Source organism: Pan paniscus, chromosome 5 (assembly GCF_029289425.2).
Source record: "Pan paniscus chromosome 5, NHGRI_mPanPan1-v2.0_pri, whole genome shotgun sequence".
NCBI lineage: Eukaryota > Metazoa > Chordata > Mammalia > Primates > Hominidae > Pan > Pan paniscus.
The window spans coordinates 53,414,791-53,433,194 of NC_073254.2; the positions used below are offsets into that span (position 1 = coordinate 53,414,791).

An 18,404-nucleotide genomic window follows, 5' to 3' on the forward strand; every position below is an offset into this window, starting at 1 on the left:
AGTGGTTGCTCTGTGGAATGGATAATGATGAGTCGGTGGGCTGGGGGTTACTGTTTTTCATAAGCCTTAGAGAAGTGGCTGCCTCCTTTAAAACCTGTGCATGAGGAACTTTGAGAAAAATAGAAAGTCAATTTAAAATAAAAAGTTTTAACAAAGAGAAATGATAGGAAAAATACAAAAAACACACCCCAACAAAAAGATACTAAGGGAGAAATCTTACAATAAATGTAGAATTCAAGAAAAAAAAGAAAACACACACACACATCAGAAAAGAACTATTCTTTGTTGATAAAAATTATGATCCATAGTGAAGACAATTAAAATAATGTGTTATGCAATAAATAAAATAGCATAAAATTGTATAAACCAAATCCATTAGTATTTTCAGTGGAAATTAACAAACATAATACTGTAATTTGAGATTGTGATACATGCTATGAAATTAACAAAAATAATATTGTAATTTGAGATTGTGGCTACCCCTGGTAGGCATAGGGCCAGCTTCTTGGGTGTGCACACAGGGCCTTGTGTTAATGCTCTGCTGTTGCCCTCTTCAGATTCTTAATAATTTTTTTTAACAAGGGGCCCCACATTTTTCATTTTGCACTGGGCCCTGTAAATTAGAGAGGCAGTCCCGAGTAGGCATAAATTAGTAATTATATAGAAATTTTACATGATACTATTTTTCAGGTTGAATAACTACATTGAACTTTCTTCAATATAAACAAAGAACATGAAATTATTTCTAGAGTACAAGAAACATTTATAAGAATTAATTATATTCAACGGTAAAAGAGGACCTTGATTAAATTCCTGAAAGCAAAAAATCCTGGGGTCTCATTCTCTGAGTATAAGCAATAATACTGGAAACCTTACATTAAAATGAACTCAGTCATTCCTAATTAGGAAATGATGAAAATAAGCGAGTTACCAAAGCTTCTGTGATATGGCCAAAATGGTACATTCTTAGCCCTTACATACATCAAAGAAACTAAACATTCCACTGAAGAGTTAAAGTATATACTCACTCATAAGCATACATACACATGAAATTTAAGGAAAGCAGAATAGAGCCAATAAAAATAACATTAAAAATTAGAGAAAAGCAGCAGAATTAATGAGCAAATCTAAGAACCTATGCTTTGCAAAAACAAAACTGTAAGAAATATTCCTGGAAAATCTAATCAAGAAGAAAATGAAAACAAACGAAAATAGAAAGATAAATCCTCATAATTCTAGATGTGAAGATTTAAATAATTATAAAGTAATTGTTTTTTAAGAGACAGGGTTTCATTCTGGCCCCCAGGCTGGAGTGCAGTGGTGCAATCATAGCTTACTGTAGCCTTGAATTCCTGGGCTTAAGCAGTCCTCCTACCTCAGCCTCCCAAACTGCTCCCAGGATTATAGGTGTGAGCCACTGTGCCAGGCTGCAAATATTACCTAGTTATATGTTAATATATTAGAAAATCTAAATGAAATAAAAGTTTTATGGGAAAAGGAGCTAAATTCAAATAAACATTGAGAATGAAAATAAGAAAGGGATCAAAGAACTTCTACCCCAGAAGGCTTTGGGCCTAAATTATTTTACTGATTATTTTAAATTTACAGGAAGCAGATCATTACCACATTGTAGGACTTAGAAAAATATGAAAAACTACTGTTACAGTAATTTCACTTGCAGAATCTTTGAAATTGGATTGTTACCAAAGTAACAATCCTAAATGTGTACATATCCAATAGTATTTATCACAACATTATTTGTAATAACTAAAAATGGGTGGGTGGACAAATGTATGTGAGTAGGAAAAAGGTTAATTATGATACATCCAACACGTAGAATATCATGCAGTCACATAACTAACGTTATGTGGACTTGGGACCTTCATAAAATGAAATGAAATGAAATGAAATGAAAAAAAATCAAAATGCCAATTACCTACTTCCTAACACAATACTCACAGGTTATGTCTGAGAAATATTGGGGTAACTTTTGTCCTCCTTTCTATACATTGCTGCATTTTCCATGTTTTCTTATTGAACATTAATAATTAAAAAATTTATTTTGAGACAGGGTCTCACTCTGTCGCCCAGGCTGGAGTGCAGTGTTGCGATCACAGCTCACTGCAGCCTCGACCTCTGGGGCCCAAACGATCCTCCTGCTTCAGCCTCCAGAGTAGCTTGGACTACAGGTGCATGCCACCATACCTAGCTAATTTTTCTATTTTTCTGTAGAAACAAGATCTCACTATTTTGCCCAGGCTGGTCTTGAACTGGGCTCAAGTGATCCTCAGCCTCTCAAAGTTCTGGGATTACAGGCATGAGCCACCACACCTGGCCAGTAATTAAAAATTTAAAAGTAATGAAATACCCTCCAAGACGCTTTTCTTTCCCAGCTGAAGATACGGAAACAGATGTGCTCGAAAGTCCCGTCTAGTGCAGAAATTATGTAATTTGTGTTATCTACCAGTTACAATCATGACTGTTTCATGCAGCTAATACACTAACCACGTCTTCTTCTTTTCAGGCCAACCTGGCCAAGCAGGAAGGCCGGTTAGCAGTTGCTAATGCTGAGTTAGGGAAGGCACAAGCCCTGCTGGATGAGAAGCAAGCTGAGCTGGATAAAGTACAGGCAAAATTTGATGCAGCAATGAATGAGAAAATGGTGAGATTAAATATAAAAAATCCCCAAAACGGTGTACTGAAACTTTACACAAGAGCATGCTATATTTGGAAATCAGGCAAATGGTTGTGATGAAAAAATATTGGCCAGCATGCCTATCTGTTTTGGATCTTTGGTGCTCAAAATTATTTTTTGTGTTTTCACTGATCAAGCTGTACCGTCACTGATTTGAGGGTTAGAAAACTGGGTTTGAGATGCAACTCAGACACTTGTTAATTGTGTGGTTTGGGGCTTTCACGCGCGTCCATGTGAAGAGACCACCAAACAGGCTTTGTGTGAGCAACAAGGCTGTTTATTTCACCTGGGTGCAGGCAAGCTGAGTCCGAAAAGAGTCAGCGAAGGGAGACGGGTGGGACCGTTTTATAGGATTTGGGTAGGTAAAGGAAAATTACAGTCAAAGGGGGTTGTTCTCTGGCGGGCAGGGGTGGGGGTCACAGGTGCTCAGTGGGGGAGCTTTTGAGCTAAGATGAGCCAGGAAAAGGAATTTCACAAGGTAATGTCATCAGTTAAGGCAGGAACAGGCCATTTTCACTTCTTTTGTGGTGGAATGTCGTCAGTTAAGGCAGGAACCGGCCATCTGGATGTGTACATGCAGGTCACAGGGGATATGATGGCTTAGCTTTGGCTCAAGAGTCCAGACAGGGGCAGTCTACCTAGCTCTGTTTGTAAAATGGGGATCCTAATATAACCTCTTGGGATAGGTTGTAAGCAGTGGTGGTCTGGTAAATGTTAACAATCTAGTGTGCAGTGTGGGGAGAGGAAAGTCTGGATTTGTAATATTTGCTGATTTCTGTGGTGTAAATACTCCCGTCACTGGCAATTTTAAACTCCAATGTAACGTCACTGAGCACAGATTTGGGAAAAGGTGCGTGGCAGTACCCCATCGCATACTATTTCCACCATCCAGATACAACGGTCTTAACCTCAAAACCATAGATAATATTAACATTTAAATAATTAGGAAGCAAGCTTTTGTTATTTATTACTTTTGCTTTTAATATAATTTTTTAATTGTAAGCTTACATAGTTTAATTTTTAATAAAGGCTGTGTTTAGCACCAGCTCACAAATACTCTAAAAATTTAACAATTGGCTCTTAAGAGTTGATACAAGCCAGCTGCTACATGCTATTGTTGTCTGGGATTTTTCCAGGAGAAAATACTTTGTAAATGACAAAGAACTTGGGATTATTACTGCATCCAAGACATCAAAATGGCAAATCTTATTGATTTGATTCTGTTTTGAAAATATTCAATAGAAATACTATTGTAATTTATCTGATTAAAAGATAAATTATGTGATTTGGATTCTGTCTTACAAAATTGCTTTCCTTGAAATTTTGTAAGGTAAAATCACTATATTATGAATGATCAAAATTTAATATGTGAAGTTTCAATGCACACTGTATTTTAGGTTATATTATTTTTCAAAGTAAGAAATTCCCCCATGTATTTTTATGTGTGAATATAATGGATGTTTGTGTTAAGCACTTAGAAAAGTTTTTTGAGACATTCTCCCATTATGGCTGCAGGATTTGCTTAATGACGCTGATACGTGCCGGAAAAAGATGCAGGCCGCCTCCACTCTCATCGATGGGCTGAGTGGAGAAAAAATCCGGTGGACCCAGCAAAGTAAAGAATTCAAAGCTCAGATTAATAGGTGGGAATCTGGGTCTTCTTCATAATCACTCTTTCTTTGTGACATTAGAGAACATAAAGTCCATTTCCATGTGTTCATCTCTGAATCCCATCATCTATGACAGTGCTTGCAACTTAAATCATGCACTCTCAGGTGAAATACTATAGAGGGTGAAGAAGATTTTGTGAAATATTTTACATCTCAGCTGTGGTTCAGCACTGTGGGTTTTCAGTATGAGAGTGCTTTTGATATTGTTTGGATTTGCCAGAGCCGTCTCCACTCCAGTTCTCTATGCTTCACCTCAGTGATTTTGAAAGTGTGGATCAATGGTTTGTTGTGGATCAATGGTTTGTTGTAAATGCAAGGCTGTCTTCTGCTGGTGTCTGTTGGCGTCCTTAGAAAACTTAAAAGAGAGGGGAATGAGAGAGGAGCAAGAAAATGGCAAAAAAATAAAAATATAAATAAATAAATAAATAAATAAAAAGGGAGGGGAAAGAAAAAATGGTTTAACACAAGACTGAAATCTGAATAAGACCAAGGGACAGGATGGGGGAAGATACTTTCCTCACAGTATCAAGGCTCAGGACCTGTAGGCTTCAGGAGGAAGCCTTCTTTCTTGCTTCCTGACCACCCCACCTGTGGCCACTCCCACCCACTTTTGGGTTTGGGGCTTCACTTTGCACGGTCTTTTTCCATGCCTGGCTACCAAGCATTAAGCAGGGGCAAAGAAGGATTTCACCCAGTAACAGAGCAAAACTGTGACCTCTCAAACAACTTAATGTCAGGTGACTCACTTTGGGGAGGGGGCTCTGTGTTTTTTCTTCACAGACTTGTAGGTGATATTCTGCTGTGCACGGGATTCCTTTCCTACCTTGGTCCTTTCAATCAGATATTTAGGAACTATTTGCTTAAAGATCAATGGGAAATGGAGTTGAGAGCACGGAAAATTCCTTTCACAGAAAACCTGAATCTTATTTCAATGTTGGTGGATCCTCCAACTGTAAGTTTTACTTTCCCAATATTATTTGAATTTCAGTCTCATTTTATTTCTTACTTACTAAGAAACCCGGCTGGGCATGGTGGCTCACGTCTGTAATCCCAGCACTTTGGGAGGCCGAGGAGGGCAGATCATGAGGTCAGGAGTTCAAGACCAGCCTGACCAACATGGTGAAATCCCCATCTCTACTAAAAATACAAAAGTTAGCCGGGCATGATGGCGCATGCCTGTAATCCCAGCTACTCAGGAGGCTGAGGCAGGAGAATCGCTTCAACCCGGGAGGCAATGGTTCCGAGATCACGCCACTGCACTCCAGACTGGGCAACGAGAGAAACTCCATCCCAAAAAAAAAAAAAAAGAAACCCAGGTTCATTGAATTTTTTCTTTAACTGGAAAGATTGTTTTGAAAGTGCTTAAGAGTTTTTTTAAAAATAATTTTCTTTGTGGTGTAAATGTTTCTTTGCGTTTTAAGTAATCTTGCTTCCAAATTAAGACCAATTGCATTGCTATGAACTGAAAGATCATTTGAGAGATATCAGCTTGCTAATACTGGGCCCTTCTTATAACTCTTCATTATTTACACCACTCCTGTGAAGTCATACTCTCTTTCAAACATTTTAGGCAAATGTAGGCATCATCTGTGCTGGTATTAACCTTATTTTCATTATTTGCTATCTTTTTTAGTGTCTAATAACGTAACACAATAGCGTGTTCTGGTGACCCTAAGTAATAGCAAGTCCTTTCATACTAACCTTCCTTGCTGGGAATTTGATGCCACTGTCAATTTCCAGTATATCTTGCAGAGCTTCTGTGGTAATAAATGCTTTCCAGGCAATTTGTATTCATGAGTTGCTTTTCTGGTTTGCAAATCTGCTCTCCAGTTGCTGTTTCCTTAGGGGATGCCAAGCTATTAATTTCATGTTATCTGTATTTAAAAGTTAAAAACTAATCTTTTCCAATTCGAACATTGTTGAATTCACCCTTACAGGGAATAGATTATGTCTTGGAGATGCACTGGGCACTGGTGAAGCAAAGTGGGCCAGAATATTCTTTATTAATTATGGCCTTTGGGGGTCCTGGGATAATTTAACAAAGGTGGAGGCTGGTTGGCTCATTGGATCTCCGATTATCTTATTTTACTTTATTTTATTTTATTTTATTTTATCTTATCTTATTTTATTTTATTTTATTTTATTTTTTTTAGAGACAAAGTCTTGCTCTGTAGCCCAGACTGAAGTGCAGTGGTGTGATCATGGCTCACAGCAGCCTCAAATTCCTGGGCTCAAGTGACCCTCCGAGACTCCCAAAATGCTGGGATTATAGGCATGAACCACTGCGCCTGGCCCGGTGATTTTATTGATCACATGGTGGGAGGCTGGCAATCCCCTCTAAATTTGGAGAAGGAAGTATTCACAAAAGTGTCATTGATGAGCTCCGGCCAATATAATGACTCATCTAATTTATCTCCAGCTATGCAATCACCCATACACCATGTGGGCAGAACCAAAGGGCCGGAAGGGGAAGCTATCAGGGGCTAATTGCCTGGGACTTACCTTCTTCTCTGACATTTCATTATATTCACTATCTCCATTAACCCCAAATCAGGTTTAATATGCAATCAACTTGCTATGATTTCCCTAAGTATGAAAATACAATGCAAAAGGATAAACCTTGTCTTGGGTAATTAAAGAAGGGATTCATTAGATAATAAATTTGTTTTTTTTTAATGTGAATGTTATTTGATTCACATTTACAAGTTTGCTTTTTTTGAAGTACAAGTTGCATAGTCTCAAAGGAAAATAATGTCCACATTTTAAATTATTTTACTTTATAGTACTTTTAATTACTAATGAGGGCATTCCTGTTCTCCTTTGAATGGTGATATCCATTTCCTGTTGTTCAGATTGGTGAGTGGGGGCTACAGGGATTACCAGGAGATGATCTCTCAATTCAGAATGGCATTATTGTGACAAAGGCCACCAGATACCCACTCCTCATAGACCCACAAACTCAAGGCAAAACTTGGATTAAATCAAAGGAAAAAGAAAATGATTTACAGGTATGTAGCATTTGATGCAGGGGAAAGTAATCTTGGAATCATGAAACTTTTTCAAAATTTTGATTGAATCTGCAGTCATAAAGTTGTCATCTCCGTGACAAATGTTTGCTAATTCACACTCTTGAGTTTTGTAACAGCAATTTGGGGCAACAGCTCTGATTCTTTTCTCTCTTTTGTACTCTCTTTGGATCCTCCCTCCCCCTCTCTTTGTACATTTCCCTGACTCCATTGCTTTTGCTAATGTCGAATGTGGCTTTTGTTCCGGGCCTTGGGTTTGGGCCTATAGGAAAGTGGCAAATAGAACATTGTGATCCCTCAGTTCAAGACCATTCATGCCAACCTTGCTCAGGCTCTTGGTACTATGTAGCTTACTGAGTCCAGCTTTGGTGCTTGCATCTAATAAGGTGTTAATTTTAAGGTGGGAGTAGACAAGGGCAGGATTCCAACATTCCTGACTCCCTTAGGGATTCTGTTACTATTGATATTTTAATTCAACTACCAATGTGGGATATTCAGTGTTTCCTAGACACTGTTCCCAGTGCTCTAAACCCCGTGTCCCCATATTTTTGCTTATACTATTTCTACTAACCAAAATGTCTTTCTCTACCTCCACTTATATCCCAGATAAAAATCTCAGATATTCTTCAAAGTCCACATCCACCACTACCTCCATCAAGACTTTTCTGTGTCCCCAGCTCAGTATAACCTGTCCTGAATCCTCACAATGTCTTGTTTGCACTTCTGTTGTGGACTTAGAATCTGACTTAAATTATTGTTCTTTGCACATTTATCTTTTATTTCTATTGTACCATGAACTCCTTTTTGGCCAAGTTTTATTCATCTTTACATGTTCTGCACTGCTCTTTTTGAGTAGGAATTCTGATATTTATTGAATTTAAGTGAATTAATCAAAGTGTGTCATCATTATAGAAAAAAAGAACCAGGAAAATAATGTGGTCATCTTGATGAATATGAAAAAAAGCACTTGGTAAAATTCAATGCCCATTCATGATCAAATTTCCAGCAAACTGGGAGAGATCTTCCTTAATTAGATAAAGAGTTTCTTTTTACAAAAAGCCATAACAAACATCATATTTAGTGGTGAAATATTGAAAGATTTCCTCCTGAGATCAGTGCTTCTCATCCAAGTGGATACAGCCCAGTGCTGGGAAGCACACCTAAATACCCCACCTCATCAATACTCCAGAACACGATACATCAGCCTATGTTTACTAAGAAAACCCAGGGAAATCCTAGAATGGACCAGGCAGTGTAAATAGAAGAGAAGAGTTAAAAGAAATAGTGTCCATTTCCACGAAGCTTCTTAGGAGCCACATTTTCAGGGGTGCACAAATGTGGTATACCAGAACACTTCTGTTCTTAGTTTCTGCAGCCAGGTCAACTATAACTTGTCCCTGGCCCCATTCCCCTTGGCTCCCCTGGCTTTCAATCTCCCTGCTCATCTTATTCTTGGAACCTTGCCTGGACATCCTTAGCTCAATGCATGCTCCTGTATCACTTGGACATGAATGCTGCTATTTTTTCTGATCTTAGCTTTATCTCTCCATTTCTGGATTAAATTTACTGATAGTCTTCACTAATGTCCTTTCTGATGCAACCCAGTCCCAGGAACCTTCTTGTGGAAGGAATAGAAATATGCCTGAAACTCTTCCTTATTTTAAAAACCATCCACTGCTGGGATGGAAATAGACTGAATTGTATTCTCCTTACTCAGAAAACATTATTTTCTTATGTGGATAAGCACATGTACAAACACATGCAAATGAAAAACAAAGCATAGTTTATATGCCCAGGGTGGTGGTCAACCTTGGCAGCTTTGCCAAGGCTACCTTCAATGCCATCTCCAGGACCTACAGCTCTGACTTGTGGAAAGAGGATGTATTTACCAAGTCTCCCTATCAGGAATTCACTGGTCACCTTGTAAAGACCCAATACCAGTCTTTGCACAGGTGAACCAGGCTCTGGGGGTGGCTACCACATAGTGTTTCACAAGAAAAATCCAGTGAAATAAACCTGAAATTGGGATTCCAAAATACTATTTCAAGTTTCTAAAAGACATTGAAGATGACTGAAGATAATTATGTCCTTACTTGGGAAAGAAATCACAAAAATAGAATTTACCCCTTGAGAAATAAAGCAAGATATAAGCAAATTTAGTCTTACTGGTGCTTTTCTTCACCTTGTTTATTAAGTTCATTAAAGTTCTTTGTTTAGGTTCTTTTACCTTATTAACTTACAGGAAGGTCTTTACAGCACATTATTTGTATGAAGAAAGCTATTCATCCAGGGAAACAACTTCCTTCATGTGCAGAATTTTTTTTTAGTTATTTCCTTTTTAATCAAAACAGGATAAAAGTAGGCTGATTTAATTGTTATATTTCATATCTTCTTTTTATCATAGTAATTGAGAGATACATATTTAATTCCATTCTCCTAATCGCCTGTTGTCCCAGTGGATTCTTCCTTGCGTCTTATGGTCTGCACCCATAATAGCCTAAGGCATTAGTTGAATTCAGAAGATAGGATACAAAAAGTTGAGAAATGAGCCTTTGGGAATCTTCACAGTTAGGCAGGGGGTGGGATCCTAGGCGAAGTAAGGGTTCAAATCCAATTGGCTCATGCAGAGATCAACCACTACAGTGTGTCTATTTTAACTAATAACAAACGCGTTAATCTAAACATGGAAGACCCAACCAGGAATTCAGAATTGCAGTTTTAAAAAAATGTAAGCATATATAAAGTGAATGTCTAGTCTTATAGATTGACTTTATGGAAAGTGTTAAATTCTTCCCAGTGCCAATAGGAGACAGAATACATGGATAGACCCTCAGTGCGACTCAATATATCATTTCTGACATTCTTATGTTTACTTTTTATCACTTACTCATCTCGTAGGGGTCCTGAGAAAATAAATGAATATCCAGATATGCAAGTTGCTTTGCTTTCTCTGAGCGATTATAGCTATGTAAGTTTGAAAAGATTAATCCTTGATTATTCTCTTCCATCTGTCAGGAGTAGAACTCTGACATTGCATCTGAGCAATGCCCCTTAACCCTCCTCTTTTGATCAGAGAGACCCCATTACACATCCAGACCCCATTCAACAAAATCATGACTCACCAAGTTTTAGAAATTAATTTTTGTATGTTACTTTAATTTTTTTAAGTAAGTCTTCCTCTATTGCCCTTAAAATTCTTGATTACCTGTCCAACAAATCTCTCGATTTCCCTTAGCAATGGGCACATTCTTTGTAACACAGATAGACCAATGAGTTCTTTCTGTTTAGGTGACATCTCTGAACCATAAATATTTTCGCACACACTTGGAGGACAGCCTTTCCTTGGGCCGACCCCTTCTCATTGAGGACATTCGTGAAGAGCTGGATCCAGCCTTGGATAATGTATTAGAAAAGAATTTTATTAAATCGGGCACCACTTTCAAGGTGAGCTTTGTTAAAAAAAAAAAAAAAAAAGAAAGAAAGAAAGAAAAGAAAAAGAAAAAAAGAAAAGAAATTAAGAAAGAGAAAGAAAGAAAAGAACAATGGTGACATCTACTTATCTTTTTGAGCATAGCAGCAAATGCAATTTCCTTTAGGCAGTAGTATTTGGTACGTCGGAAATAAACTATTTCCAGACTGATACTTCAGTGTTTCCTTTTATTTTTTATAGCGTATAAAAATTTCTGAGGTGGGGGCAATATTTTGATAAGTGTAGTCGTTTAGCTAAAGCTAAGTAACATTAAGGAAACACATTGTCTGGTCTTAATATGTTAGTGTAACACACAGTATATATATGTTTAAGCAACTCTAGATATTGGTTTTGCAAGCCTTATATGTATACATTTTTACAAAATAACCCGGATTTCTTCCCTGGAGAAAATGACATTTTAATAAAGTCATTGATTTGGTAAAGTCATTGATTTAATAAAGTCATTTTAATAAACACATTGATTTGGTCATTTATCTCTTTATTTTCAGTCTAAACTCATTGACTTTGTTGGAAGCTATAGAATATTGTTCTCAATTGTTGGTGATGAATTGTTTTCAATATGTATAAGTGTTTCATGTTTAATTTGTGTCATTCTCTACCTTTAGGCTTTTTAAGTTTTATAACAGCATTTCTGATTGGGTGTTTATTACTTTGGACAACTTAATTTCATGAGTATCAGTGAATAAGTAAAAATGAATATTTTCTCATTAAACAAAGACAGATTTATTCAGAAAAATTTTCTTCATAATGTGAAAATCTTTTATATGCCACATTTAAAAAAATTCATTCAGCAAAGGTTTATGGAGCATCCAATATATACTTAAGCCTTTATGAGTTTATAGGGAGAAAAATAAATAAAACGCAGTTAGTGTTCTGAAGGTTAGCATCATTCTATAAGATTACAGGGTAGAATTTTTCTTTTTCATAAAAAGAAGCTAAGAACAAAATTTTGGTGACTGGCTTGGATATTATGGACTCATCCACAATTTTGAACTGCATTTAAAAAGGTTTAATCCACCAGTAAAGATCATATATATTTAAACTGTACAATGTGATGATTTGGTATACATATACGTTGTATAATGATTACCACAATCAAATTAATTAACACTTCCATCACCACACATGCTGTACCTTAGATACCTGAAACTTGTTCATCTTATCACTGAAAGTTTGTACCCTTTGACCAACATCTCCCCATTTCTCCCATCCCCTATTTTGCTGGCAACCACTGTTCTATTCTCTGCTTCTATGAGTTTGACTTTTTAAGATTTCACATGTGAGATCATACAGTGTTTATCTGTGTCTGGCTTATCTTATATGGCATATTTAATATGCCAAAGGAGGTTATAGAATCTCTATTCCTGAAGGTCTTTTAAAAGATCCTAGATTTTTATCTGCAATGTGAAGGCATAATGCCTTAGAATGTGATGGTGGTCTTAGTGATGTTTTCGGTCACGGGCAGAATTAAGATTAACCAGAGATTTAAGTCATTTAAAAATTCTACGATTGCCACTTGATTTTTAGATAGCAAAAACCAATTGTTTTTTCAACATGCTGCAAATAGTAGTGTTGAAGATAAATGTTACCTTTTTGAAAAAAGTTGGCGTTTTTCCTTTGAAAATTACATCAACTTTTTCTGTTGTCAAATATGCTTCAGATATACCTATGAAATTCAAAAAACAAAATTTCCTATAAACACATCAAATTTCCATAGTAGGAAACAATTTTCTTAACTGGAGAAAAAATAGCGGCTCCTGTACTACAAACAATTGATGGGAGTGATAAGTACTTGCTAAAATGTTAAAATCAAATCTTAGATGTGTCTAAGTTTTCCTTTATTCACCGTTTGTTTTGGATAACTTTTTCATTTGATTTGCTTGGTATCATTGCTAAAAACATCGCCAGGCAGGACTACAATTCTAAATTATTCTAAATTGAATAGGCTTTATTATTTAAGATCAGTGATTAAAATTTTGTAACTTTCCTTCCCAATTTATTCAAGCTTCACAGCACTGACAGGTAAATTCTTTTCTAAATTGAACCCAAGTTCCTTTCCCTGTCCTTTAAGCTGTTTTTAATTTTATATGTGGATTTATGTAGGTGAAAGTCGGTGATAAGGAATGTGATATCATGGATACATTTAAACTTTACATTACTACGAAGTTACCAAATCCTGCCTTTACCCCAGAGATTAATGCTAAAACGTCAGTCATTGATTTCACTGTTACAATGAAAGGACTTGAGAATCAGTTACTAAGGAGAGTCATTCTAACAGAGAAACAGGTAATCTCTCTCTCAAGGTAAAGAATTTCTGCTTATAATACATGCTTAAAATGTATTGAGAAATTGCTAAGTATGTGAAAAAGAAAAAAAATTTTTAAAACCATATTTATCCTTGTTAACATAAATATTTATTTTGCAGCCTTAATTCCTGTCAAGAAATCATGTAACTCATCTTCTCATCCAGCCTGAAACACACACACACACACACACACACACACACACACACACCCCTCTCTTTCTACTTCTGTCTTTAAACTTCTAGGTGTACTGACTCTCTTATCTATAGTCCTTGTCTTGGGGACACCTGAAAACATCAATAAAACAATGATTGAGAGAAAAAGAAATTCCTCTGAATGGCTCTTCTTTCCACTGTAGTAGTTTCAACTACTACAATCCAATAATCTAATGATATAGGGAGCCATACCTTTATTTTTAATTAAATTTTCCTGCACTAAAGCAGGGAAATTATGTCTAACTGACGGTTCTAATAAAACGAAGAACAACTTAGGACTGGAGGATTTTAAGAGACTGATACAAGATTAAACTAATTTTTAAGTTGAAGCTCAGAAAACATTGTTTTATGCATAAAATATAATTGCATAAAAATATAATTTTATGTATCTGCATTATAAAGTACATTTGCATAAAATATGATAAAGTAATTAATTTTAGAATTAAAGATTCAAGACAAAGGCAAGGTTAGAAATAATAAGAGCAGCAAGGCATGAAGTGGATGGGTGAGAAAAAGAATGACAAGGGAGGAAAACAGACAGAGGAGGGAAAAGAGGAGATGTGAATCCAGGGTCCCAAACACAGGAGAGACATCCAAGAAGGGAGAGGGAAATGACACAGACACCAAAGAAGTAGACTCAGTGAAAGGCAACATCCTACCTGGCTCGTAGACAGTTCACCACAGGCACAGGCCCTTGAAAGGTGGCTGGTCTGGTGGAGTGAAAAGGGCACAGTCTCAGCTTTGACTCTCTTAGTTGTTTGATCTTGGTTTCCAACAAACCTGGGGCTTATGCAGTCCAGGAAGGGAACCTGTTCCTCTTCCACAGCCAGGCGGAGATGGCCCTGGCCCGGCAATTCACTGTTCCCATCGCCTCTCAGGATCACATGCTGTTAACTGTTGACAGTTAGTCCCTTGTGGTCTAATTGGTGCTGTGGGTTTATTTTGAGATGATTCCTCGCTGGTCTAGATCCCCCATGCAGGCTGCACTAACCTCCAGAAGTCAAGCAACTCCACTGTCTAAAGGTCCCCAGGGCTCCCCACACCCACTCTTCTTATTCCCTAGCTTCCTCTTCAAGAGATGTGCTAAGATGCTCATAGCAACCTTGCTGGAGAAAAAATTGCACATTTAATATGCAGGAGGGTATTCTAAACATTATATTTAACCCTCCTAACAATACTACTATTATACCCACATTTTTACAGATGAGCAAATGGAGACCAAAGAAAATAAGGGTCTCGGTCTATAACAGCACATGGACTTTGCAGCCTGCCAAGCCTCCTAGATAAGGTTTACAGGTCCTGCTATGAAGTTTAGCAAGAGTCCACTGTGCTATGATATCTGTTTTTCCATATCCAGAAAAGGAAGCTAATATGATTTCATTTTGTCCATGTATTCCTATACTGCCACCCAGGGGTGACCATTTTAATGAAAATGACTAACTGGTTATTTCCCTGCAAATACAGCAATGCTCTTTATCACCCCATCAAATCCTGCCACCCTGTAAGTACAATGGCAATAACACTAGTCTTGGAGTTGGAGGACAAGGGTATTAGGCTGTTTTAACACACAGCTAGTTACTGGCAGAGACCGGCCTAATACCCTTGTTATTCAGAGTTCATATTTCTGGGTCCTTGGCTTTTCCAAATGTAAAATAAAGAAATTGGACTAAATTCAGCACATTTCAGTTTGACAAATATTTATTGGGTTGAGTTTCTTCTCTACAAAGCCACAAGATAAGTACTGTCAATAATACAAAAATGAATAGGAAAGCTTATGTATCTGTTTTCTAGATGCATAAACCGTAGTTGGAGGGAAGTAATCTACTGATAGATTGTGATACAAACTATATTAGAGGCCAGGCGTGGTGGCTCACCCCTGTATTCTTAGCACTTTGGAAGGTTGAGGCAGGTGGATTACCTGAGGTCAAGAGTTTGAGACCAGCCTGGCCAACACGGTGAAACCCCGTCTCTACTAAAAATACAAAAATTAGCCAGACGTGGTGGTGCACGCCTGTAGTCTCAGCTACTCGGGAGTCTGAGGCAGGAGAATTGCTTGAACCTGGGCGGCAGAGGTTGCAGTGAGCCGAGATCACACCACTGTATCCTAGCCTGGGCGTCAGAGGGAGACTCCATCTCAAAAAAACAAAACAAAACAAAACAAAACAAAAAACACGCACAGAAAAAAAATCACAAGAAAACAAAAAACAAAACAAACTACATTAGATGTACAGATAAAGGCTGTGCCATGGCTTTTGATTGACTGGTTCAGGAAGACTTTCTGAAAATGATGAAATTTCTGAAGCAATTTTCCCAGAAACCTTCCCAAATAAGTTTTAAAACACCTTCTTTTAACGTAATTCTAAGTGCAGCATGTGATTCTGTATAAAATCAGAAGAAAAATGTTGTAAGGAATATTATTGAGATTATTGAGATTTCAATGTAGACTCTGTGTTTAGTGAGAGTATCAGTGATACCGACACATCGGTATCAGTGTTAAATTTCCTGAATTTGAATATTGGGCTACGCTTATGTAAAAGAATGACCTGGTTCTTCAGAGATTTGCTAAAGTGTTTAGGGGTAAAAGGACATGACATCCACGAGTGATTCAGCAGTAATAATAATGATAACAACAATAACAATAATGACAACATTATGTATTCTATAGAGATATAGTGATAAAGCAAAATGTGATTTGGTGAATCTAAGTGAAAGCTATATGAAAGTTCCTTGCACTAGGCTTGCAACTTTTTGAATGCTTGAAATTTTTTCAAAATATAATTTAAAAAATATATCATTTTATGTAAGAAGAAAAAAACCCCTGTAAACATTCAAGTTTGCCCTCAGTAGAAGGAGATACAAAAAAAATGGAAAATGGGTTTGTATTGGCAATTGGCTGTGCCAAACCAGGTACCTGGTGCTCCCATAGGAACCAGGCCAAGAACTCACATTTAATCTGGGTAGCCCCTTGGCTTCTTGGTATTATTGCCTTTTTGTTTCTACTTGTTCTGACTGCAAATAAAGATAGCATTTCTTACAGAAGCAGTGTGGGAACAGGGCCAAGAGAATGGGACATGCTATTTATAAACTTAAAGCTGGCAAGAGAGCTTGGGGTAATTGGGCAAAATTGTTTAGCAGAATTGTCTGGTGCCTGCCAGTATAAGTGCTGTGGAACCTTAATGACAGTAGGCATAATTTTAAAAAAATTTCCACAGAAACAAAAATATGGATGGATAGATTTGGCTAATGATAGTAATTTCTTCTGCCATTCAAAAGGTACTTTGCTTTAAACTTTTAAAATTGTTAATAAACACTAGTGAGTTGGGTTTACTGTAATAACTGGTAATTATAGTTCCAATGTTATTTTTTGTTTTTTAATGACAGGAGTTAGAGGCTGAGAGGGTTAAACTTTTGGAGGATGTTACTTTTAATAAGCGGAAGATGAAAGAACTTGAAGATAACCTCCTCTATAAATTAAGTGCTACAAAAGGTATTGTGTTATTAAGAAGTAATGAAATAACGATGAAATAACGGATTCTGAATAAGGATTTCATTTACACTCTTTTCAATGCCCTCATGACTATAGATGTTAGGAAATACTCATGTTATCAATGCAAAAACAAGCAAGGCAATTTCCATCTAGACATTAAAGAGGGATGGCAGAGAATCTGATTTTTGAATTAGCAAATAGAGACTGAGCATCTGAGAATAACACAATTTTCTTGATATAATTGCTTTCTCCTGAGAAAAATTAGGGCTCCTGATAGAGCTAGATAACTCATTATAGGTTAATTTGCTTGCCCCAAAGAAACTAATGTGCTCAATCTATTTTTTTTTTTTTTTTTTTTGAGACAGAGTCTTGCTCTGTCTCCCAAGCCAGGCACGGTGGCTCATGCCTGTAATCCCAGCACTTTGGGAGACCAAGGCGGGTGGATCACCTGAGGTCAGGAGTTTGAGACCAGCCTGGCCAACATGGTGAAACTCAATCTATTTTTTTTCAAATTGACTCTTTCATTTGGCATTGAAATGCAGTTACTGCAATGGGTTATGAAACATGTAATCCATGTCAGAAGAGCTTGGGTACCAAAGGCCCAGCTTACCCTCTACTTGGCTTGACCTCCCACTTTAGATGGGAAAGACAGGTTCTCCTCTGGGCAGCCAGATCATCATGCCACACCTCAATTTGAGGATGTACTCTCTCTGCAATATATAAAAAGAAAATTTTATCCAAAGAAAATAAAATCAACAAACATATTGTTCTGTAGCAGACAAATCACAGCAACCTGAATTCTACTACCTTATTAGAAGTGAATGAATACTTCACAACTGCACCTTAATCCTGGGATGTTATTTAAACAAGTCCGACCTTCCAGAAGTACTGTACCTTTATGGTGAGCTTAGTGAAAAGTCCTTTTATCTGCCTACTCGCACTGCTCCCGCTAGTGAAGTTGTCTGTTTCTTGGTCCAGTGACTCCTCCCAGCCATTTGGGATACCCCTGGGCATTAAAAATATAGCAAGCAGAGCTGAGGGCTGCCCCCCTAGTCTAGCCAAGAGTGTGCTGGATCAAGACCTCTTTCCTTGAGGTTAATCCCAATTTGGACTTCCACAGTAGACAGCATACCCGTTGGAGTAACACAGCCCTTCCTGCAGCACTTGTCTGCCATCCAGAACTCTAGGGTAGGCCAGAGTGCTGCTGTTCACAGATATGGGAACTGTTCGCAGATATGGGGACTGTTAGCTCAGTACATCCAAGGTGTCTTTCCTTAGATTTTAATTAAAAACCAAATTCATTGCCATAAACATGCACTGTTTCCATTAAAAACAATAATTAAAAAAAAGCATGAGTTCATGTCCTTTGCAGGGACATGGATGAAACTGGAAACCATCATTCTCAGCAAAGTAATATCAGAATAGAAAACCAAACACCGCATATTCTCACTCATAAGTGGGAGATGAACAATAAGAACACATGGACACAGGGAGGGGAACATCACACACTGGGGCCTG

At 37.4% G+C, this 18,404-nt stretch overlaps 1 protein-coding gene across 1 annotated transcript in view; it reads left to right on the forward strand.

Moving 5' to 3' along the window:
* DNAH8 (dynein axonemal heavy chain 8) overlaps positions 1 to 18,404 on the forward strand; it is a 332,740-nt gene that overhangs the window by 214,516 nt on the left and 99,820 nt on the right. The window contains exons 71-77 of the mRNA XM_055113566.2: positions 2,525 to 2,662; positions 4,211 to 4,338; positions 5,146 to 5,317; positions 7,218 to 7,373; positions 10,680 to 10,835; positions 12,985 to 13,167; positions 16,781 to 16,886. Of these exons, the coding sequence (XP_054969541.2) occupies positions 2,525 to 2,662; positions 4,211 to 4,338; positions 5,146 to 5,317; positions 7,218 to 7,373; positions 10,680 to 10,835; positions 12,985 to 13,167; positions 16,781 to 16,886 (1,039 nt within the window). The remainder of the gene's footprint in view (positions 1 to 2,524; positions 2,663 to 4,210; positions 4,339 to 5,145; positions 5,318 to 7,217; positions 7,374 to 10,679; positions 10,836 to 12,984; positions 13,168 to 16,780; positions 16,887 to 18,404) is intronic.